We start from the raw sequence: 23913 nt of genomic DNA, 5'->3' as shown, positions 1-23913 counted from the left end.
AGTAATGTCAACTTAATGCTCTACTGTTCACGAATGATTTAACATACTATCAGAATAGCAGTCGATGAATACTCCTACAATATCTTCATCTGAATACTATACTCTTTTATGATTTTCTAAAAAGGAAACATGACATTATACTGTAATGATGATGATTGCGGGTACGACACATGTTTTACCCTATAAATACTCCTACTGTGTGCAAGCAGAAGCCAAAGACAATGATCTAACAGTCTACATATAGATTGACAAACAAATGCATTTGTTACAAATGGGAGGGCTACTTTGTGCAGATTTTCTTATATGCCTGTATATATTACAGAAACCAATGGAGTAAAACCTGACTACAAACCCAAAGGGGAAAATAAGGAAAAAAAAGAACACGGACCTCTCGCCTGAAAAAAAGAGGAAACCTCACTGATGCACAGTAAACTGTGCTAAAGAATATGACAACTTTCACAACCTCCAAGAATCCCAATTCTAGTGCTATGCCGATTACATACATTTTTCACCATTTACTCCCGCCAGCCCAGCCCGTGCAATTGTATTGTTCATCCCCCACCGTGCCTATCAAGGAAGTACCGGTGTTGCCATATAAACAATGTTGCTGAGTAGTGCGGTCACATAGGTTGGAAAAAAACACTCAAAGCAAACCAGCAAGAAGAGCTCCAGGATCTGATACTGCTGTAGGGGGACTGGTTGGCAGAGCTTGGGGAGAAATGGGATTAGGAGGAGGCACAGGATTAGGTGCCGTGGAAGGAACAGGAATGTAGACTAATTGTTCTTTAATGAACTCTTTCAACCTGTAAATGGTTAAGAGAATCTCAATGATCAGAAGGGAAACTCGACGATTTATTGTATTCGATAAAGGTGGATGATCGGAGACTTACTCAAATGTTAGTGTAGGATCTCCGGATGCAACGGTCATCCGCAACTGTGTTCTGTCTGCTGGATCTGTTTCTATTCTTACCTGAATATGACCAATGGAGTTCACATTAAAGGTATATCCGTCATTAATTAAACATAAAGGTCACAAGTAGCCACAAAACTTATGCAGCCTAAATCCTATATCAGATGTACACTGGCTGATGCTTTTTGGTTCACAGGCTAAGCATCTTAGGATGGAGAACCACTTTCCAGCATATGATGCTAAGCATATCTCTGATACACATTTCTACCCCTGAACTTGGAATCATTTTGCAAGAGCAAAGATTCTAGCCATTGTTCTTGAACACTCGGCATGAAGTTCAGAGTAAAATTGTATTTCATATTTATTTAGAAATATAGGCACAATCAAAAAAGAACCTAACTATAAGCTTACCAAACATAACATAGCTCGTGTGCCTTCAGAATAGAAAGTTGTACTTGCAACTAAATTATTTGTGTTGGGATCCTGAAAAGGAAACCAGAGAAAGTAAAATTCTACATATAGATACAAGGCAGAAATACCCCAAGAATGGTGTTGAAAAAAGGACAGTATTAAGCACTCACAAGGCCAGGGCAAACCATCAGCCGCAAGCTGATAAACAAGTTCGCCATTTCCGACAGTGGCATAGGTCTTACACCTCTCACCTGTTAAGTTTCCGAAAATAAGTTCAGATACTTATTTTCTGGACTTGAAAAGAACATACATTCTCGTTACACTATTCAGAAAACACATACAACTTCTTGCAGCTTCAATGGCGGTCCTGAGAGTGATCTCCATTGTGGGAAAAACTCTTCCGCAGAAACTGTAATTGGCTGAAGAAACTTGTTAAAGACAGCAGGAAGGCGAAGTTTTGCATCGACCTGTTGGTGAAGATATTCATATGTTAGCATGAAGAAGCTCCCTTCCCCAGTTCCCCTCCCCCCATCCCCATAATTTATCCTTGAAGTCAATTCGAAGTTCTTGAGTAGTACCACATGAGTTCCAAACTTGTATGAGAAATCCAGCACAGCTAAATCTCTGCTTGGCTTAAGGTTGAGTACTTCAAGCGGACATTGAACCTAAGCAGCCAACGGATTTGGTTTCAATTATAATCCTTATAGGAGATTTCAGTAACACTTAAGGATATGATTAACAGGATCCAATAAAGAAAAAGGAATTATAAGTAACTAAACCTGTGCCCTTGGTGGGATAGTCTCAGGTACTAATGAGAGTTCCATGTTTAAATGTGATGGAGGCAATATCAAAGCTTGAACTGAACTGAGTGGAGCAGTATTTTTATTTCCCAAAAAGAGGACAAGTCGCCCATGATGTGCTCGCCACTCAGCTTTAATGCCAATCTGGAATCATATTAAAACTTTATAGAATAAATACCAGCAAAACAATCATTATAGCTAATACGACGTGATCTTGTACTGCAAGAGAGGAAATACGCTGAGCACCTGAATGTAAGGATCCTCATATAAAACCCCACTATCCTTCATGCATAAAGCACGAAACCTTTCCGCAATATTACAGATTGGCTGCATCCAAGGTAAAAAAAAGCAGTTAGAATTATAAACTCAAGAGAAAAGTCATTACAGTGAAGTGTTCTGGCACCATCTCTTCCCTAAATTATGAACTTTTTATGTTTCTCAGCAGACTTGATATCCCCAAAAATCTATTAACAGTAGCATTTCAGGACAAATTAGACTACATACTGGAAGGGCATGACATGTAAAACCATTAGTTTCTAATTTCATAATTAATTTCTGGAACCATTCTAGTGTATACAGGAAGTTTATAGTATCATGTTACTTTCTAATTATAAATCATATTTAACAGAAGAAACTCAAATCCTGCATCCAAGCTACTGGTACTAGTTGTCTATGATTCAATGAGAGCTAGCGCCCATGCACCAAATAAACACAAAACACTCTTTTCTACTTTTATGATTAGCAGAAACTTCTTTGTTTAAATCTCATCGTCAAGAGTTACTGGACACTTCCTGTCTCACCAAAATAAGAGAAAGATGAGAGACATAACTAATCATTATGACATCTTTTAAGGTGAATGAAGCATGCATGTGACTGTCACCTAGACAAGCCACAAGATAAATGTTGGAAATAGGAAATAAGCCTCGTCTTCAAGAATTTGAATTAGACAGAATAAAAAACATGGAAAGACTAGTATCTACCCATATCATTATTAAACTTCAGCAAGAAATTAAAGCTGGGCAGATAGCACAGGCTTTGTTTGCGTTTTTTCGCAGGCTGTTCTAAAATCAGTGTTAAACCACCTCTAAATGTTTGTGTTACTGAATTTTAATGGATTGTGAATCCATCAAAGTTTGCCCAACCCCCAAATCCAACCCCAAACCTATACCGACAATTCTAGTCCAATCACTTTAATAATCTAAATATAATGCAACACATGAATATAAAATACCTTGCTGTCACAATAACACCAAACATACTTTTCTCCATTTATAACCATTTTCACTAAATTCCAGAACAGTATCAATATCACTATCCTTTATACAGTTTCAGATACCCCCTCATCTTAACATCCACTCATCAAAATCACCCCAATAATAACCCCAGACATAGCACAGCTTTTAGCTGAGGAACTTAACGGGACACCATTTCAAGGTTCAAAATACATTTAGCTATATGAGTTGGGCCCATTTGGGTCGCCTAATCCGGCTTTTAAAACTGTTTCCACATTCAGTTCACGATTTTACGGGCCTGAGAAATGATGTGAGTTGTAACAAATGTTAAATCGTTTCCCAGATGCATAGATATTAGCCTAATGGAACCATGCATAAGATCAACGGAACCATCTTATGAGCAACTAAACATGTGAATTGACATATATATAGACAAGAACTTGGATACACATATACAAAGTAGCAGAACTATACCTGGATAGTTTGAGTCTGTTCTTCAACAGGTGCAATGGCTAATGCATCTGCATTTGCACCACTTTCCAAGTCAGAAGCCAACCTAGGTTCAATTTGAGGACCAGTACCAGGAGGACCTTCAATAGCCAATGGACCTAGAAGATCCCCAAGGAGATCAGGAGAAGGCGTGCTAGGCAGTTGAGGATCGATTACAGTCAGAGCCCCATTTGCATGTGTTGCCCCTTGTTCAGCATTGCTCCGCTCCTGTCCTCATATACAATTGTTGGTTGATACTTTCACTAGGGAGAAAACCAGATCCTTAAAATCAGTAAAACATGGATTTTAATACTAAATGCAATCTCACCACGTTACTCATGCTAGGCAACTTTACAAGACCAGGCTGGTTCACAGCTTGCGTGTCATACGCAGGGCGTTGATCTGTCACCATCAAAGCATTGGAAGCCTGCTGCTGCGCCCGCAATTTGATTGCACTTTGTTCTGCAGTATCTGCCTCAGCATCTTCAGCCTTTCTGATCAAGGAAGACTGCGACCAACAATTTTTCACCATCAACAATGGTAGTAAAACAAGTAAAGCTAATCTTGCACACAAAAGTTATTCACCCAACTCTACAAGAATTAAGGCTAAACTCGTTAAGTCAAAACTGGAAATCTCATATTACAACCTGTCGCTCAGGGAACTTTGGCATTTCAGAAAGTATATCCATAAGAGTTGCTCCTTTCATACTCAAAGCATGGTATTCAACAGCTCGTTGCTGTATTTCAGCATCAATGCAACTTTCATACCTGAGACGTATCAACCAATTTGAGTACCAAAACATTTTAATACAATGTAATGATGAAAGGAAATGAATTGTTAAATACAAATTACTTGCTGAATATTGCCCAAATTTGACTCTGCAGCTCCTTGTCTGGTGGTTGAGTGTGCATCAAAATCTTCGCATACGTGGAAAGAAGGATTGGAATTGTTGAAGTCCTGGTAAAAAATGATTCAGTTAGACACAGTAATGTAAAACAAGACATATTCATCATGGAAGACACAAAAAGGAGATGCCCTTACGAAACAGTAGGAAGCTTCTCATGAATGATGGAAAAAATTTCCTTTGGACTACACCCTGGGCGTCTGGCTAGAAGATGGCCATATTCTCCAAGGATATATGCACTTACCTGTATCACTACTGAACACTTAATTCTGTTTTGCAATAAAATCGAGTCAAGAAATTATTTTCACAGAATCACCAGAAAAATCCAAAAGAATCTAAAATATGTAGCTCTCGAAAAGAAATTAAGAATACGTTAATTGCATGATCTGTCTTCTTCAACCAACTGTTAGTCCATCCACCACCTAATTAGGTTTATGCTAAATGTACTGTTGATAACAAATTAAGAACTAGAATGGGATCAAATGCAAAATACAAGAATTTGATCAAAAATATCTCATGCACTAAGAACCCATATTGATTATTATAATCTTCATTCAGCTTGCAAGTGAAATCTAAAGTTGAAATCTTAGCAACACACATCGGCCTGTTATTCCATGGTGGACGGAAAGCAACAATCCCAGTCCACTAATGGTTATTGGATGAGGGGTGGATGTTTATTTCCCATCCATCCCCACTCAACCAACAATCTGGGATTGGACTCGAAGTGTTGCACCCAGTTTAGTAATTTTATTATGTTGGTTGCCTGGAAACCAAGTCAGCTATGATTTATCCTACTTGAAACTCACATAATAAGAAATTGCATCATGCAACATACCTTCACCATGGTCTCGTGGATGGCATGCTTATCAAGATACTCTCTAGCTTTCAATGCTGCATAAGGCTGCAAAAATATTTATAAGTGGACGGACACATGAGTTCATTGAAACTTCATTAACAGCCTATAGAAACTCATCATGAATACGAGAATATGGAAGATTGTTCAAGTACCTGTAGATCCTCATTATTTGTAACAAACTGCACCACGCGGAACCAAATATCATCACTGACAAAATCACCTGCCTTGTCAATCAACTGAAGAATCACATCTACATACCTGCAGGAGAAGAGGATAAGAAATATATTAGTACATTATTAGTACATTAAGTATACTGTAGTGTATCAAGATTATGCGTGTATATATAAAATTATTTTCAGGCACAAAGCATTTCTAACCAATGTTCTACAGCTTGCTCACATTTTTTGGGACATGCAAGAGTAAGACAGGTAATTACTTAGATACCCCCCACGTTATGAAAAGTAGAGGAACTGCTATCTTTTACGTAATTACACTTGACATCAATGTCAATGTTTGTCAACCACAAAATTAGCAGGGAAGTAGAAGAGGGATTATTCATGAACCCCACTAGTAGAACTTTTTGAATAACTTGATTTCTGGATCAGTAAGTGCAATTATTCTCTAATGAAGAATTTCATACCATGACAAGTCAGGGGCAAACTTCTCAGCGAGAATAGCAGCTTTAAGTGATAATTCCTCACGCATTGCAAAGTCTGCTGTGCTAAGATACTGAAATCAGATTAACGTCAGGAAAGCTTTCTTTCATGGTTTAGGAGTAATAAAAAAAGAGCTATTAACTAGAATAGTAGATCAGTGGATAAGCTAGTATAAACCTGTAATAATTCTTCAACTATGTCTTTTGCATTTGAAACATCACACATGCCATATAGCAAATCAAGGGCACGTCTCCTGATGCTGTACAAATAAGTAATGGTCAGAAAACTCTGAGATATTAACTCTAAAGACAAACTTTTGGTCCCAATCAGCAAGACATGATTGAAACCAAGAGAAAAGAAAAACTGCAACAACAATATGATGGAAGGAATTTAGCAACTGATACTCCAGGCAAAAACAATAAAATCCTTGTCTGCGCTAATCCTTAATTCTATTGGAATTCCCAGACTCCAATTAAATAAAGGGATCAACCCAAATGTTGATAAAACACTGCACCAAATGGGTAACTCCAACTGTTTATACCTAACATGTGATAACTGTAATGCCTAGCAGTTGAAGTCTTAGAAGATCAGAGAACAATTGTAGTCAACCTAATATCAGGATCCTTCAGGGAAGTAATGATCTGAGCTTGGTGTCTTTTAATGATATCCTGCACGTCTGTGACCATCAACATCCGAGTCATATTCTCCTGCATCAGAGTAATAGAAAGGTGTATGCTATGAGGAACTACAACGAACTTGCTTTAGAGAAACAAATTTAAAAACTCTTCCAATTTCACGTTATGCAGCAACTTACCAGACCAAGATATCGTATATTAGGTTCACGAACAGATATAAATTTACCAAGCAATGCAACACATTGAGACATCATTTCTTTTTCTGCATCAAGATGCATGACCTGCGTTGACAATGTAAAGCCAAGTACTATTAGAAACTGGAGAAATGCCAAAAAAAGGTAAAACTAAGAAGAATAATAAGAGATGCGGTGTGCCCATGTGCTATTACGTATGTGACTTTTTAAATGCACTAGAATTTGGAGCCAAATTATTTTTTGTCCCCAATGTTTTGGTTAAAGGTAAACTTCTGAAAGATTTTCTTTTCTGTCTGAGGCACATATTCATAGAAACAGCAACTTCTACAGCTGCAGATGAATTATATCTGAATTTTTCTTGGCCACATGGAAGGCAGAATTATTTTACCACATTGAGACATCGGAATAGTGCTTTTGGAGGAATAATGTTAATCTGAATCTAAATTTAAAATAGAAGCTTTTAATCCCTCATTCTTCCAACATTTTAAGAGACCGTAACTAGACTCCAGCTACACTTTGGTCGGTTTCTACTTCCACTTACTATCTGTATTAAGTACATTAACTACATGTATTGATATTTAAAATAGAAGCTTTTAAATAGTATCAACACACACCTCCTAAGAAAAATATATTTAATTCTTCATTTCTTCCAACATTTTAAATGATAATTCCAACTAGACTACAGCCAAGCTTTAGTTTGTTTCTGCTACCACTGTACCATATGTATAAGTACATGAACTACATGTATTTAATGACATAAAATGCTCATTAAAGTAAGAGGTTTGCTGCCAATAACATGACAGGATTTCCAAAAGCCATAAGTATGAGTTGTTTAGACATAATCCTGAAGAGTTTGTAACAAACCTAGTCGGTGTAGTCCTTTGACCTGTACTCATTGCTTCCAATTAAATAAAGGGAAAACTTACGAGAGCAAGAGCTTCGAAAAGCACAGCATGTGATGCATTATTCTTGTTCACATTTTTCACAACATCAGTTCCCATAAGTATCCTTTGCAAAACCTGAGTACACGAAAATAGATTTGTCAAAGAGATATATCAGTTCAAAAAGCAAAACATAAAATCACTCATGCACTATACAAACCCACAATCCCACATTTATGACAACATTACTTGAAAATTCATGATATCCCAACCAAGCAAGAACTTCAGACCTCAAATAATGATCTTCTGGTGTTTGGATCCTCAACGGTTGGAAAATACTGAAGAGCCCTCATTGTCTTCACCTGCAGACCACAGTCATCAAACCATCATAATATGCTTAAAAATTGATAAGCAATCAAGAGAAAGGCTCTCTTGTATGCTGCTAGTCGAGGATAAAGTACTGCATGTACAACCTTTGTGTTAGCATATGAGGGAAGACAAGAAAAATTACAAAAACAAAACCATGGGGACTTCAGTATGCATGTACAACCTTTGTGTTGGCATATGAGGGGAGATAAGACAAGAAAAATTACAAAAACAAAACCATGGGGACTTCAGTAAACCTTTGGCTGCATGAGGACTGAAATTTAATAATATAACCAAAGATAAAAAGATAATGTCCAAAAGAGGACACGTGAATGACAGGGCTCTCGACAAACCAAAACTTCATAAAATTTACAATTACTGGGAAATACTCCTTGCTATCTAGTTATTATGATCAATGACTTTTTTCCTTTTGCTTCCAAGACAACTTTCACACCATTATCTAACCAGTTTAGGCCAAATGCAATAAAAGTAATTTTCCTGAATCAATATTTTTCGTTGTGAATGCAACTCATAAGAGATTCTTTTAGCTCTTTTTGAACAGTTATATCCTTCTTTGACAGAATTATTTCTGAAAATTTCAGACTCTGATATTAGTAAATTGTCCTGGAGAAGCATTCTGATGCTGGTCTCTTGGTAAGTTTGGTATCATGAGCTTATGTTTTAATTCTTATCACAATTTTATGTCACATTCATCCTTGTTCGTCTTTCTGAAGCACTAACAACTAAAGGAACAAATTAAATGGAAAGCCAGGTGCAATTGTGGCATTTTGAGACCTCAGTTTGATGGAAGCTAGGGACCTCAAACCTTAAAATTCTTCTCCTCATTGCTTATTTTTCTCTGAGAAGCAAATGTCACTTAAGTTTGCCAATTGAAATCACAAAGGCTGTACTTCATTGAGTAGATGATCAAAGACCAGGCAATAAATAATAGATTTAATACCACCTCAATAGAAAGAAGGATAAGCACAAACCTGAAGCCAGGGAGATGGGATACCATAATAAGTGTATTCTTGTGGAACATCTTGGTTTTTGGCTAGTCTTTCCAATGTCTTAACACACTTTGGAAGACAACTCCAATAGGCCTCGTGGTTGTTTGACACTAAAGCAACTAGAAGGCTCATTGAAGACGTCAAGACACCCAAGTCACGTTCATCTAATAGTTGTGCCATTCGATCAGACCTACCAAAATGACAAAGAGGACTGATTGATTTGGTATACATTCAATAAAACAAACAAGAAATGTAAGTACCAACTTTACCAGCCATCTACATTCACCACATCTGGATTTTTTCTATAGAGACGTAGGAGACATAGTGCAGCCTTCTTCCTCACAAGCGGCCTGCAACTACTCGAAATCTGGAGCAATACTAAATATCAGGATCTTTTATCAGCTGTCATTCAACATATATCTTCAGGATGCTATTCACTTACAAGTAACTTTTGAACATCAGGAGCCAGTGATTCAGCAAACTCTCTCCCACCAATATTTCCAACCTAAATACATATATCAAGATTGATACAGGGAGGTTGAACCATAAAGTATGTTTTAGTGAATATGCAAGGGTAATAAGACTCATAGCAAAATATTATATTTACCAACATCTTCATAAAACTATCCGATTAAATATATTACAAAAAAAGAGTCCAAATCCGTACCAATGTCAATGCTAGACACTGAAAAGTCTCATTGCGACCAATAATGTCATTACGCACGGTATTAATTGCTAATCTCAAAAAATCATGATTCTCGTTCAGCAGACATGATGTGACTATATAGCCAACCTGCAACAGCAGCAGCACCATAAAAGGCCACCATAAGTGAAAAGCCATATCCTTAAGTAATTAATGAAAAAAAAACACGGAGAATATAGGTAATATCATGTGTCATTATGAATCAAATATTACAAAAAAAAGAAAAATGTAAACTGTCAGAGATAGTTTCAACAACACTAGGTCCATAAGCTAGCTGATTATCATAAGAGAGAATAGAAAGAGGTCCAGAAAAGTAACACTACAGTGTGCAAGTCGAAATTTGCTTTCTCCTCCTTCATACGGACTCACCAGACATTACCTCTTCTGAGAGGATTCAATAACAGAATGCAGATATGCAACCAATATCATTTCTATTTGGCATTAACTTGGACCTTACCTCCTTTTAATAACATCACAACCTTATTACTACTTTTAACCATCTTTTAGAATATTTTGATAATTTCCATTCTTAGTACAACTTTCCTATTGAAGAAGGGTTTAGGCAACTTATTGCCTTACAATCCTATCAAATGTAGGCTGAAAGTTACCCACAATCCTATTAAATGTAGCCTACTAACTTCCTTTAAGAAAAGAGAAATCAAAATATTACCTTCAATGTGCATTGAATAATGTACATACTTTTAAACAATATTTTAGAAGACAACAAAAATGAAAACTTAAAGGGGGAAGAGGAATGCTTAAAAGCCAAAACTGCATGAGAGCTATATGCCAACCCAAATTAACTTAATAAACCAATTTGGCTTAGTAAATAGTTACATGCCAAAAAAGTAATGCTGATGGAAAATACTACCCTATTATACAGCCAGATTGAGGGCATAATATAATGCAAAATTGGTAACAAATCATACCTGCTTTTCAGGATACTTAGGAGCAGATATCAAAGAAACAGCTTCCATGTGACCAAAATCAACGTCATAGCCAAGCATATGAATGTAAAGCATTTTCCACACATATTTCTTCTTCTCATAAGGTGTTAGGCCCTGTCAAATTACATGCATGAATTTATAAATGAGGACCAATAATCATGAATTCAAAAGGAAACATATATTGCCTTGCTGTATTGCAAGTTGAAAAAATAATGCTGAGTGCAAATACAGGGAGAAATTATTTTAAAAATGCAGAAAAAAAAAGAAAATTAAAGATTTGAGGTGTTTTGAAAATCTTTAAAAAACTAAGCAATTTATATTTTAAAAAAAAAAAAGTTCTATGTTACTGCGGTCATTAACCGCGGTGACATAGTTTTTTTTAAAAAAAAAAATTTAATGAGCCACCGCGGTCAGTAATTTAATTAAAAAACTATAACAGTTGAAGAACCGCTATCTGAGATAGCGGTTCTTCACTGAAAACAAAAAAAGAAAAAAAAAAGTGGTCAAGCCAGCAGCCTGCAAAAATACAGGCTGCTGTGATCAGGTGCCGAGCCACCACAAAGTGTAAGTGCAGTGGCTCAGCAATTATTTTGGCCACACTTGTTTAAGTGTGGCCCGTGACATTGCAGCTCACACTATTTAAGTGTGAGCTGCAATGGAACTTCACAACACAAATAATTACACATTTTTCCCGCATTCTCATTCTTGTTCTTGCTCTTGCACAACCAGTTTTTCTTGTTCTTGCTCTTGCACAACCAGTTTTTCTTGTTCTTGTTCTTGCACAACATTTACACCTTTCTCTTTCAAAAAATTTTGAGTGAGTATGGCTAATTTTGGCCCTATTGATACAAGTGTTTTGTATGCACAGTTAAATCATCGGTCAGAAGATGTGTCCGGAAATCCGGATACAACTTTATCCGTACGACGCGGTGACATAGCTTTTTTTCGCGTCCTTCAACTAATGCCACGTGACACTCGTGTTCGCAAGAGCAAGAACAAGAAAAACTGGCTTTGCAAGAGCAAGAACAAGAATGAGAATGCGGGGAAAATGAGTAATTATTTGTGTTGTGAAGTTCCATTGCAGTTCACACTTAAACAAGTGTGGCCAAAATAATTGCTGAGCCACCGCAAAGTATAAGTGCGGTGGCTCAGCACCTGCAGGCTGCTGTGTTGACCACTTTTTTTTTTTTATTTTGAGTGAAGAACCACTATTTCAGATAGCGGTTCTTCAACTGTTATATTCTTTTAATTAAATTAATCATGCCACCGCGATCAGTGACCGCTGTGGCTCATTAAAATTTTTTTTCAAAAAAAACTATGTCACCGCGGTTAATGACCGCGGTGACATAGAATTTTTTTTTTTTTTAATATAAATTGTGGCACCGCGGTTACTCACCACGGTGCCACTTAGTTTTTTAAAATTTTCAAAACACCTCAAATCTTTTTCTTTTTTTTCTGCATTTTAAAAATAATTTCTCCCTTAATTGTAGGCCAAGCTAATTCTTGAGTACTTTATGCCAAAATCAGTTTCCACCAGGGAACAGCATAATTATTTCCCAGAAGGGATAATCTTTTAGCACCTAATTGCCTGAACCAAGCCCCCATTTTATTTCTCAGTATCAATTTCCAACAGAACGGATCATCTTTCCATTCAGATTCTATGCCTTTTCAGAGAAATCATGCATAGCACATCCAATCTCAGCCACCTTACCTGGTACCTTCCTAAGCTGTAGGTTGTTTCTACTAGTGCGCACAAGCATGCATCTAGTAGATATATTAACAAGTGTATTGTATGACTACATTTGGGCCCATAACAGAGCAGATGATAATGCCACCTGATGAAGTACTTCAAAGTCATTTTTATGGTTTTATTTGCATTATGTGCAGTAGAAAACTAATTCAATATTGCACACAGGAGCTAAAGATTTGCAAATAGTTTTTATTGTTTTATTCCCTGGGGTAGGTATTAGAAAACATCTTCAAGGTTAAAAGATGGATCACACCAATTAAAACTTTATCATTTCACATTCCTGGGGGTTAGCAGCAATCATATTGATGCTTAAATTGCAGAAATTATGATAGCCTACTTACGCAAGATAGATAACAAGAACATCAACCATATTGGTAAGATATACAACTATAAATATTGGCAAGTGACTAAGTTCATAAGATATCATGTCAACTAACAGATGCATGCAATTATACTTAATTACAGACTGCTACGAAGAGATGCATTAAACAACTGTTTCTTATTCATTTCAGATATGTATAAAGTATACATTTACAGTAAAACAATCATGGCATTGGAACCTAGCTATGTCGTCCTGATTGTTTTCAGTATAACCAAAGGGTATGACATGGCTACTCTACATTCTTTCTCGAAAACATGTCACTCTGTGTTTTAACCATTCATCCTATGCATGGAATTCTATAGATAAGATACTTTAATCAGATTGTATCATACAAAGTTTAATGTGTCAGAGGCCTAGGTTTGATCCTTGATGAGCACAAAAACATCTATCCAGAACTGTGCTTTATATTCTAATTTCATAGTTCAGAGGTAATGATATCGAACAAATTCATGACATCCACCTACGTTTAGATGTTTGTGAGTTTCAAAATGAATCCAATTCGAATGTATCAATTCCTGCACCTCTTCAGCACGCGTTATTTATCATTGATGCCAAGGAGTATTACTGCAAGAATTCTTGAGTTGCTTAATGGCTCATATCAAAACTCCAAGGCGATGAACTTTGTCAAACATGGATAACATTTCCAATTATGTATATGACGCCAGAAGAAAATCTGCCTGTCGTGAGCTCTTTCGGTTAAGTAACTATCATAGCATCTGAAATCCAAATCACCATATACATGACTTAGATAGAAAACCCACTCACAACTCATTCACCAACTAATTTCCGGCATAAAGTGACTGTAATTTGGTTCCAGTACCACCAACATTCACAAAAGTGAAGAAATGCCACGCAGAAACTGAAATATGTTTCACCTCTTCTCTGGTTGTATTTGATTCTGCTCATGACAATATTAACAGTGACCAACAGACCTCCACGCAGGCAATAAACCAATTGCACCTAAATCAAATGACCTACCAAAATCTTTTCCTAGCTGCAAACTGCATTCTAGAACTCCTAAAACACAAACTCCCGCACTAGGCGGCACCAACAGCACCTCCCATTCAGTTCAATCGACGACTTTTAAAATTGAGTTCCAAATTAGCATCAGTAGCTCTCAGTTCCAGTTCATATGAAGTGGCAAAATTCAGAATTGCCAAAACGATAACAAAATAACTAGACACTTAAACGTAAACCCAAAGCGCGTAACATGCAGATAGTTCTATACACATATGCAAAGACTTGCCTTTTCATTCTTAAAGCGTGTACGAATGTTGCCGAGCTCTTTATCAACACGAAGGCGCTCCTGCTCTTTGTTCTGGCAATTCCGTATGTCGCTTATGAACACCGACAATCCTCTCATCCCCGAAAGCGCCATCTCTCAACGCCCTCAGATCCGGCAATCCTCCAGATCCAACGGCCACGAAATTCACAGATCTCAATCCAATTAGACAATCCAAAACAAATACGAGTCCCTTGGTCGCGGAAGACAATTTGGCTCCGTATGTATATGTGTGCGTAGATGCAGAGAGAGAAAGCAGGGCGCACCGTGCCTGAGGTGCGATCTAGAGAGAGAAAACTGGAGAAGCCGTCGGACAGTGGAGGGAGACGACTTTTATTATTTCAGCATTAATTAATTTAATTTGCTTTTACAGTGAGTCAGTGACATTCAACACACACACACACACACACAACCATCATTTCCTTTACTTTCCTTTGAAAAATGCTCTTCCTCAGCTTTTCACCATCCATTTTCAAACAATTTTTTTTTTTAATTTACATTTAATCATCCGGGTCAAGTCCTGGGTGGAGTTGGAGCCTAGTTCCATGATCCATCTGGATCTCGGGTAAGCCCGCATTAGAACGCGGGTTGTGACTCCCGAGACAGAGCACCGGTAAAGAGTTTAGGAATATAATATGATTTTAGGAAAAAAATGAAATAATTTTTTTTATGCTATTATAAATAAACAAATTATATTCTTATGAAAAAAATAGTAATTTATTCTTTATATTTTTTAAAATATAATAATTTATTTTATTAAATACTATGATTTGGGTTGAACCCGAATCGCTCTGATTAGGACATATTTTGAATTTTTAATCGAGTTTTGAGGATGAGTTTAAATTGCAATGGTTTGAATCCAGACCTATTTCAACCATCCTAACTACTTTTTTTTTTTATAATCTTTTATATGTGCATATAAGTAATATACATTATACAAATCTATATATTTTAATGCTTAAAACATGCGCATATATATTTATTAAAAAAAATCATTTCTCAATCATATTATTGTTCCATTCTGTATTTATAAAATTGAGGTATTATTATTTTTAAAAAATATTTTGTACTTTGGTTAAAAATATTCGTCTCTTAAATATTTTTTTGCATATAATAAGATCAACAACTTTTAAAAAATAACTTATATTTATTTTGTTTATTAATATTAATAACTATATAAAATTATATACAAGTATTTTAATAATTTGATGTATATATATTTTCTATATTTTTACTACTTATATTACTAGTAAATTAATTAATAATTTATAGTTATAACAATAAATTAAAATATTGTACCATATGTTAAATATTTTTATAAATTAATATAACAACATTAATATTATTTATTTACAACAATATAGTTTTATTAAAAAATAAACAAATTATTATATTTAGTTCAAGCTTTTCAGATCGAACTTGAACTTGAGCTCATTATATATAATTCAAATTGAATCATAAGAGCTCGTTGAACTCGAATCATAAATTACAAAATCGAGATCGAGATTGAGCTCACCAAAAATAGTTACATCCCTAATTTCAATGCCCCCACCCCCGTCATGGAGTGAGATCCAAACCCGAATCCGGTGCATCAACATTAATGACGTGTTTGGTTGAGGCAACGACTAGTCTTTAAATGACGTTTGTTTCTTTCTCTTTGATTGGTGAACAATGACACAACAGCAATAGTAAATGCAAGGAAGAATTGAATGCTATTGGTTAGTCCATGCCCATTTTACTTTTATTTTTTGGATTGCATTCATTTTAACTTTTTTTGAAGTTATAAAAATATATATACATAAATGATAAATAATATTAAGTGAAATACATTTGTTGGGTTCTTTTTTTTAAAGTTATATTCGTTGGGGTTTTTTTTTTTTTTTTTGGAGAGGTATACCGTATATTTGTTGATTTTTATATATATTATTCGTTGTATTTAAATCTCAACTATTAATTAAATACATCAATAATTTTAAATGACGATACATTTAAAAAAAACATAAAACCAGTACATTATTATCAAAATAGGAATTCATCCACATCTATGGGATTCAATCATTCAAACATCTTGATTGTATGGCACCAATCTTGCTGCTTGAGTAAAATCTTACTAGCAATTTCACCAATATAACAATTTAAAATCAATTAACTATAAAGTGGTATAAGAATTCTTTTGCCAACATAATTCAGAGGGTGTTTGAGTGAGTTTATAAGCCATTTAATATATTTTGTAACATGTTAAAATTGTTTAGTAAGTCTTTCTTTTAGATGAATTAATAATATGAAAAAATAAAATATTGAAAACGTATAAGCTCCTTCAAGCAAAAGTAAGGAGTTATTAACTAAACAAACCCCATCAACTTTGACCATATTAATTATAAAATTGTCATTAATAATATCTTATAAGCTTGAAAAACAACTGATAATGTAGGCAAGCGTTCACATTGATTGCAGACGAAGAATTTTAGTAGCTTATAAATCCCTAGACTTCCTTTTTCTAGTAAGAGGCCTTTTCAGACCAAATTCATGAAGTTTATACGAAGCCAGAGCGTACAATACTTCACACAATGGGACACCAATTGAATCACAACTCACATCAATATCTTACAAAATATATAAACTTGTAAAATATTTTAAACAAATTTAGCCAAACACCCTCTCTTAACTCACTGTAGTTTTATTTCCCCACCAGGGCCTTACATGAGTTGTTTTCTCAAACTATCTAATTACTATTTTCTTTACCTTTCCTTTCCACTTGTTGTTGCTTTTTCCATTTCTGGGAGCACAAAGAAATCCTCCTTTTAGACTTCCACTATAAGTTGGCCTTTTGAAATTTGTAGGCCACAGCTGGAAGATCTTTGGCCAATAAAAGGGCTGTGATGATGATGGCAATTTGAATTATCTAACTTTAGCTTGTGACAACTTTTCCATGATTTGATATTGACAAACTTTTTAATTTCTAGAACCCAAAACTTACCTACTGAATATAAATTTTTTGAAAAGATTTCTTTGTCCATAATCCTGGTTCATTGTTAAAAAACAGAACAAAAAGAAACAAATCAGCTATAGCTGCAACTTATTTTATATGAGAAGACATTTTATTTTTCAAGGGATTGCAGCAAATAAGGAATCTACTTCCTCTATTCCACATTGATACTGCATCTTATATTCAATCAAACATAGATCACATATTTAAAATACAATTTATTATATATTTAAGAAAAAAAATTTATACATAGAACATATATATGGCTGCTGTAATTGAAACATAAGATAGGTTCACATGATTCGAAAAATCAATTTATGAATGGAAATCAAAACAAACGTTGTTTGGGTCAAGAATCATCAGATATGAAAATACTGCCAACTTGAATATTACCCAAGTGAAGTATACCGTTAGTATGTGGTGCAAGCATCAAGAAGTAAAAACAAAGAGAATTCAATTATAACTCTATGAATCACTGTTAGGTACAATCATTTTTCAACAAAGAACTAAAATTCACACCTTTTCCTATGCTTTACAAAGCTATATTTCATCTTGTTTGAATTGTATGTAACTGTCACAACATGGATATGAGAGACACTAAGTAAATGTGCTAACCTTTGGGATTGAAATGTGAGATACTGGTATGGAAGCTGGGCAAGCAGGAGCTAGACGAAACCGGGGAAAAAGGCCTAGTAGATAGTAGAAAATGATTCCAGAATTACAGAAAATGAAGTGCCACTATGCTACTAGACTTTTTGCCCCAGCCCTTTCGTGATCTACCACTATGTTTTGCTACCATGAAGTAGCCTACAGAGCATTACCGGTGCAAAAGAATACTCCATTGCCAAAATTTGTCGCCTGCACAATGTGAGGGGACGAAGGCAAGTATTGCCAGCTTGTGTTTCATAAGCCCTTGTCCCATAATTGCTCTAGCGTTGAGAAAGCAAATTTTACCATGGCCAACTTCTTGGAAGCATGAAGCAAGAAACATGGCATTCTTGGACCAGCGTACTCAAAAAAGAGAAGAGCTTTTTCTATGAAGAGAACGGGTGGATGGTTGTGCCTGTTCCACTGACGCTCTTGGAGTGGGTGCTGTGCTCTCAAGGATGTCATGCTCAACATTTGAAGAGCGAGGAAGCAGTTTGCATCCAATCCCTCTAGCAAGAAAGCGAGGAGAACTGATGTAACTATGTGACTTGGTCACCTTTTTCATCTCCTCCTTTATTTGACTGAATTCTTCTTCCAATTCAACAACTCTAGACCTCATTCTTTCCATGTCTGTTTTCAGCACCTGGTTCTCACGGACCACTGTTACCCATCCGTCTCGTTGGATTCTTTGGCCAGTTGCTTCATTGGGACCGGCGGGGGCAGTTTCGGTATCCAGAAGATGGAGGCAACCGGCTAAAGCTGTTCGCAACTGCATCTGCTCAAAGAACAAGACTTGTAATACAACTCTGAGTGGTAACCTTTCATTTTGAGATGCATGGGCACAAGCATCGATTGAGAGCTTCTGAAAATCAATGATGCTGCAGAGCTGCTCCCGCTCTTTCTCCGAGAGCCAGGAATGTGACTGCACAATTTAATGAAAAATTTGTCAAAAACTAACAGATAAGCTTCTCTGGAGTTGCTGGAGCGAAAGAATTCTGCATTAAATTATTGATGGAGAATGGGCTAACAAGATTTACAGAAAGCCTAAAACCATTAGTTGTCATGAATAGAGACAGATTTTCTCTGACTGGCAAAAGAGCATAGAAGCACCTGTAGTTTTCACTAGGGAATAGAACGAATATAAAGACAACTCAACCCGTGCAAGTTAGACGGTCATAATTTTATTCTATAGTCTTCTTGAGGGTCTAAGTCAAAGGATGAACTGAACAACTGAATTCATCAGGGACCTTATAGAAAATGTATAAATATAAAGACAAGTCATCCAACTGCTCACATGAATGCTATTTTGTGCACACAGGTGAGCAGAAAAGTCTTTTAAATGAACAATTCCTTCATGCAAGAAGAAAAAGAAAAGAGACATTTAACTCCTAACCAAAGGAAAAAGACGGAGATTTTAAGCCATAAGGAACACAAAGGTAAACCAAAAACGTGTAAAGGAGGTCAATCAAACCTTAAAGTATATATCTAGTGCTCGGTATAGCCCATCATGCAAAGATCGGGAAGATCCTGGCAATGCTTCTGCCAATGACCGGAATTTTGTCGGCTTCAAGTTAACATCAGAAGCGACCTCTGCAATATAATTATCTACCAATTTAGCAACTCTCTTCAAGCGTCCAAATGATGGTGATGTGTCCAGGTCAAACGATGTTGGAGATATAGAAGTCAGACTTGTTTCAGAAGATACAAAATGATGAATCATCCTTTCAACACAATCGCTGTCATATAAAGTATCAGAATCTGAATAACTTGGTATAAGTAAACTATCCAGGGTCGCCAACTCTAGCTGTACACCTATTCTCCTTTCTAAAGAATCCTGGCATGTGTGGTTAACTCCCAAGATCAATGCAACACGTAATAGTCCAAGTAAAAAACGACAAAAAGATTTACCCTTCTTCTCAGGCAGTAGTTTGATAACACTTTCCAAGAGTGCCCTCTGATTAACAGTGGCAGGTGTCATGCTGAAACTAGCAACTGATCTTGATATGCCACTTTGGCCTCCCTGCCATCGGCCCAACCCTGGAAGATATTTTTTACAGTAGTACATTATAGCACGTGCTAAATTTTCAGGTGTTATTCCTTTGGCTTCCATTGTCTGAATTAACCTCTCAAACAACTCAAAGCAGAGATAAGAGATGTCCTCAAACCACCAGTCAGATTCATTACTCTGGATCCTTGCACCAGTATTTATCCCGTTCCACAGAATGCTTCCTCCAGGGCTCTGCAGGCTGCCATACATCATCATAGGCCACCCAAATAAAGAGGGATCTGTGCAAATCATCACAGATAAAGCATTCATACATCTACTTATGATTTGAAGTTTGTCTGCTCTTGCAATAACTGGTTCACAACTTTGGAGAGCCAAAATGCAATCCTTCCAGTTCCGTAGAATATGCTTATGGAAGAAACTCTCCGACTTGGACAGTAAATTATCTTCACCATAATCATCAGTCATACAAAGATAGTCAGCTGCACAATACAAAATTACTACATTTCTAGGTGTGAACTCTACCCGGCCACCGTAACAGAATTTGACTACAATGAAAAATGTATCAGCACCACCAGGAAATTCTTCAAGTGTTACTGTCAATATCTCCTCAGTGGTACTTTGAGATTCTTCACAGATAGTTGCTATCTTCCCACATCTTGAAATAAGAGGAAACTGGGGAACACATTTTTATCAGATTCCAATATAACATGAAACTGATGAAAATCAAAATCTAAACTGCCAAAATATACCTGCAAAATTAAAGATGACTACACACAACAAATACTAAAGACAGGCACCCGTAGAAAAACGTTAACAATTTGGTGTCTCCAAATAAAATAAACCTATGTCAAATGACAATACCCCTGATAAGTTATTCATCACTCATAGCCCTAATATATTTGAGAATTTGCTTAGAATAGAGAAGCCAAATTATCAAGTTTTTACCCCAATCACTGATCGGTAGCCTCCCCAGCTTTAAGCATTTCTAGAAACAGGCACTTATTTGTATGTAACTGCATCTTACATTCACATACTGGAAAAATCCGCCAGAAAATGTGACTATATTCCCCAAAGCACAATCAGCAAGAAGCCAATACAAGAATTGTAAACAATTAGATTTCTTTCATTTAGTACTAGGCTGCGATGTACATATGAGATACCTTGTGAAGATGGAAGTTCACTTCATCCACCACCACTGTAATATCACTTCGCAAACTTGCATTGCAGAACCTGGCATTAAACAAATAGTTCACATTGTGAAACCCATAACATCTAATTATATAATAATTTTCTTTTCCTTTTTGTTTTTAATGCATAGTGTCATATATCTCATCCATGATGGAAAATTCCAAGTCAGCAGACCTTCCAAAACTCAATTAATCACGTGAAAATCTGAATTGCTGCTGAATACACAACTTAGAAGCCCATCCAAACCTTCTGCAGACTCCCAACCAGACCTACTAAGTAAAAAATATAAACAGAGCTGGACTTATGATCCAGCATGACCTTGGCAAATGGTTTATGAAACACTTCTATTTTACTTTAGCATCAATATATAAATATATATTACCCTGCAGATAATTGTAGGAAATCCCATATGCATATTTTTATAAGTCAGCTAAATAATCCGACTAAAACAGATTACTTAAAGCTTGAATTCATACATTTTGAGTATAATACAGCAATATCTCTCCATCTCTCTCTGGTTTTGCTTGGCGTGGGATTCAGAGTTCATGGATGATCAAGAAATGAATAGAAATGCATAGAAAGAAAAGAGCAGCAGAGAGAAAGAGAGAGAAGGGGGGGGGGGGGGGGGGAATACCAGTCATTTCCTTCACGGTGGAATCCAGAAATTTTCCCAGCAGGAGCCATCAATAGGCAAATTTCAGACGCAGCCTCTTTTCTTTCGTTCACAGAAAAGACTCACTTCGTGTCAGTCCTCCTCCTCTCAAATAAATGTCTAATTCAATTCAAATTCCCTCTCTCTCTCTCTCTCTTACAAACCCAAGCCATAAAAGCATCCCTTCATTTCAATCAATTCATTTCAAACAACAGAGAACCTGATATTATTATTCCCACAGCTCAGCACTTCATTAATTAAGCATACACTAATAAACAAACCCCACAAAATGGGGCAGCCCACCAACCATCTCAACCACAAATACCCCGTTCTCAATGAAAGAAAAAGAAATAAATAAAAAAAAAACAAGTGAGATAAGCCCAGAGTTTACCGAGTCAACTTTTGGTCATACTCATTAGCAAAAACAAACAGCAATGATGAGTCATAAAGACTCTCTCTTTACAGCCCTGCTGTGCTCTCCATGTTCTTGCTCATGAAAAGTCCAACCCATTGTTCCTAAAGACAGCAACAGTATGGCAAGTACCTTACTCTATTCTACTTTATATATACATCTATATAGAAAAACACAGTTAAAAATATATGAGAAGGTGAAAAAAATGAAAACGTTTATACTAGTTTCTATAAAGATTCGAGCTTGCCCCAAAATCCATTTCCGTTTGGATATCTGAACTATTTTGAGTTTGACCCACTTCTCTATATCTCCAAAATCTACAAATTTGCGCGTGTTTGCACCTATTTTTCCATGTGCTGACACGCTATGTAACAGGGAATTTAGCCGGCCAAAGAACAATGGGCTTAGAGTAGAGTTACAGCCAGACAATAAGACATGGCTAATCATGAGAGAGATTAAAAATATGATGTAACGTTTGGGTGTGGCTTTTTGTCGAACGGGTGGTGCGGGCGAAAATCCAGAGGACATGGATCCAAGGAGAGCGAGGCTTCGGGTATTGTGCTGGGCACGCATGCGAAGAGAATTTAGAGATACTTCTTCTCCCATTTTTCAATTTTTAAATCTATCCATACTCTTTAGGACTTATTACAATTAGATTCTTCTAAACGTATGAAATTATGTTTTTCTTAAAAAAAATAAAAATTACATTTATATCCTTTCAAAAATCCTTCTTTTACAAATATGATTATTCTGTTAGATTTTGGATAAAAAATACTAAAGTCAATAAAAAATAATTTCACAAATAATGAGGATATATTTATAATTATGTTGTAGTTCAAAAAATGTGGTTATAATTTATCTTAAAATCAAATTTTACGTAATAAACATAAATCCACATATGAAAAGTTGGATTCGATAAACTCTGACAAAAAAAAAAAATTAATATTTGAATGCATATTCCCTTTTTCTTTGTGATAAAAAACAATAATTGCGTATAATTATATATATCAATCATTCATTTTTAATCAATAATTAAAAAGAATAATAAGAAATAAAGTCACATAAAAATGACAAATATGAAATTCCAATCTAAACCATTATTGATTAAATATATTTAAACGAAACAATCAAACGATTCATGCACAAAATTTGAAGGCATCGTAATAAAATTTTTAGTGTGTACGAGCGCTTGTACGGAAAAGAAAAACTCATTGATTAAGTATATACATTGATGTAGTAGTGTGATTGATGATGAGGTGATTTTGTAATTGGGCATGAAGAAATCCAACTTTGCTTTGCTTCTAAGGTAGGAAACTGAAAGCTATAAAGTGCCTGGAACAAAACATGCTTCTATTATGTTTGTTTTTATTTTTGGCTCATTTTAAAGATGGGCAAAAAAATTTGTGTGTTTGGGTCATTTTATTTTATTGTTTTCAAATTTATTTTTAAGTGTTTTGTTTGATTTTGTGCATCTATAGTCCAACTGTACATATATAATTAGAAAATATAATTTATTTTAATCCACAAACAACTAAATAAATTAAATACATATTCATACATATATATAATAATATATATAAAAGAGATATGATCTGAAAATGAATAATACT

At 35.7% G+C, this 23913-nt stretch overlaps 2 protein-coding genes across 2 annotated transcripts; both read right to left on the bottom strand.

Annotated features, from left to right (window-relative positions):
- Positions 1 to 222: 222 nt before the first annotated feature.
- On the bottom strand, positions 223 to 14856 carry LOC105170779 (AP-2 complex subunit alpha-1). Its single transcript, XM_011091689.3, has 27 exons — positions 14374 to 14856; positions 10978 to 11109; positions 10013 to 10138; positions 9788 to 9850; positions 9615 to 9712; positions 9328 to 9535; positions 8260 to 8331; positions 8015 to 8107; positions 7074 to 7175; positions 6869 to 6966; positions 6437 to 6518; positions 6244 to 6332; positions 5756 to 5861; positions 5583 to 5648; positions 4885 to 4991; positions 4696 to 4800; positions 4490 to 4610; positions 4171 to 4350; positions 3828 to 4070; positions 2368 to 2448; positions 2101 to 2265; positions 1900 to 1986; positions 1663 to 1788; positions 1492 to 1572; positions 1322 to 1393; positions 891 to 970; positions 223 to 803 (listed from the first exon to the last, which is right to left on the bottom strand). Exons 1-27 carry the CDS (start codon positions 14503 to 14505, stop codon positions 644 to 646), a joined length of 3075 nt encoding a protein of 1024 aa, XP_011089991.1. The 5' UTR covers positions 14506 to 14856; the 3' UTR covers positions 223 to 643.
- Positions 14857 to 17829: 2973 nt separating this feature from the next.
- On the bottom strand, positions 17830 to 22926 carry LOC105170778 (BTB/POZ domain-containing protein At3g44820). The gene is made up of 4 exons (XM_011091687.3): positions 21874 to 22926; positions 21212 to 21281; positions 19515 to 20723; positions 17830 to 18965 (listed from the first exon to the last, which is right to left on the bottom strand). Exons 1-4 carry the CDS (start codon positions 21921 to 21923, stop codon positions 18408 to 18410), a joined length of 1887 nt encoding a protein of 628 aa, XP_011089989.1. The 5' UTR covers positions 21924 to 22926; the 3' UTR covers positions 17830 to 18407.
- Positions 22927 to 23913: the final 987 nt, after the last annotated feature.

This window comes from Sesamum indicum, linkage group LG9, assembly GCF_026168435.1.
Source record: "Sesamum indicum cultivar Baizhima isolate 11 linkage group LG9, ASM2616843v1, whole genome shotgun sequence".
Lineage (NCBI taxonomy): Eukaryota > Viridiplantae > Streptophyta > Magnoliopsida > Lamiales > Pedaliaceae > Sesamum > Sesamum indicum.
Note: the sequence above shows the minus strand (reverse complement) of the source record. Positions and strands in the feature narration are given on the sequence as shown.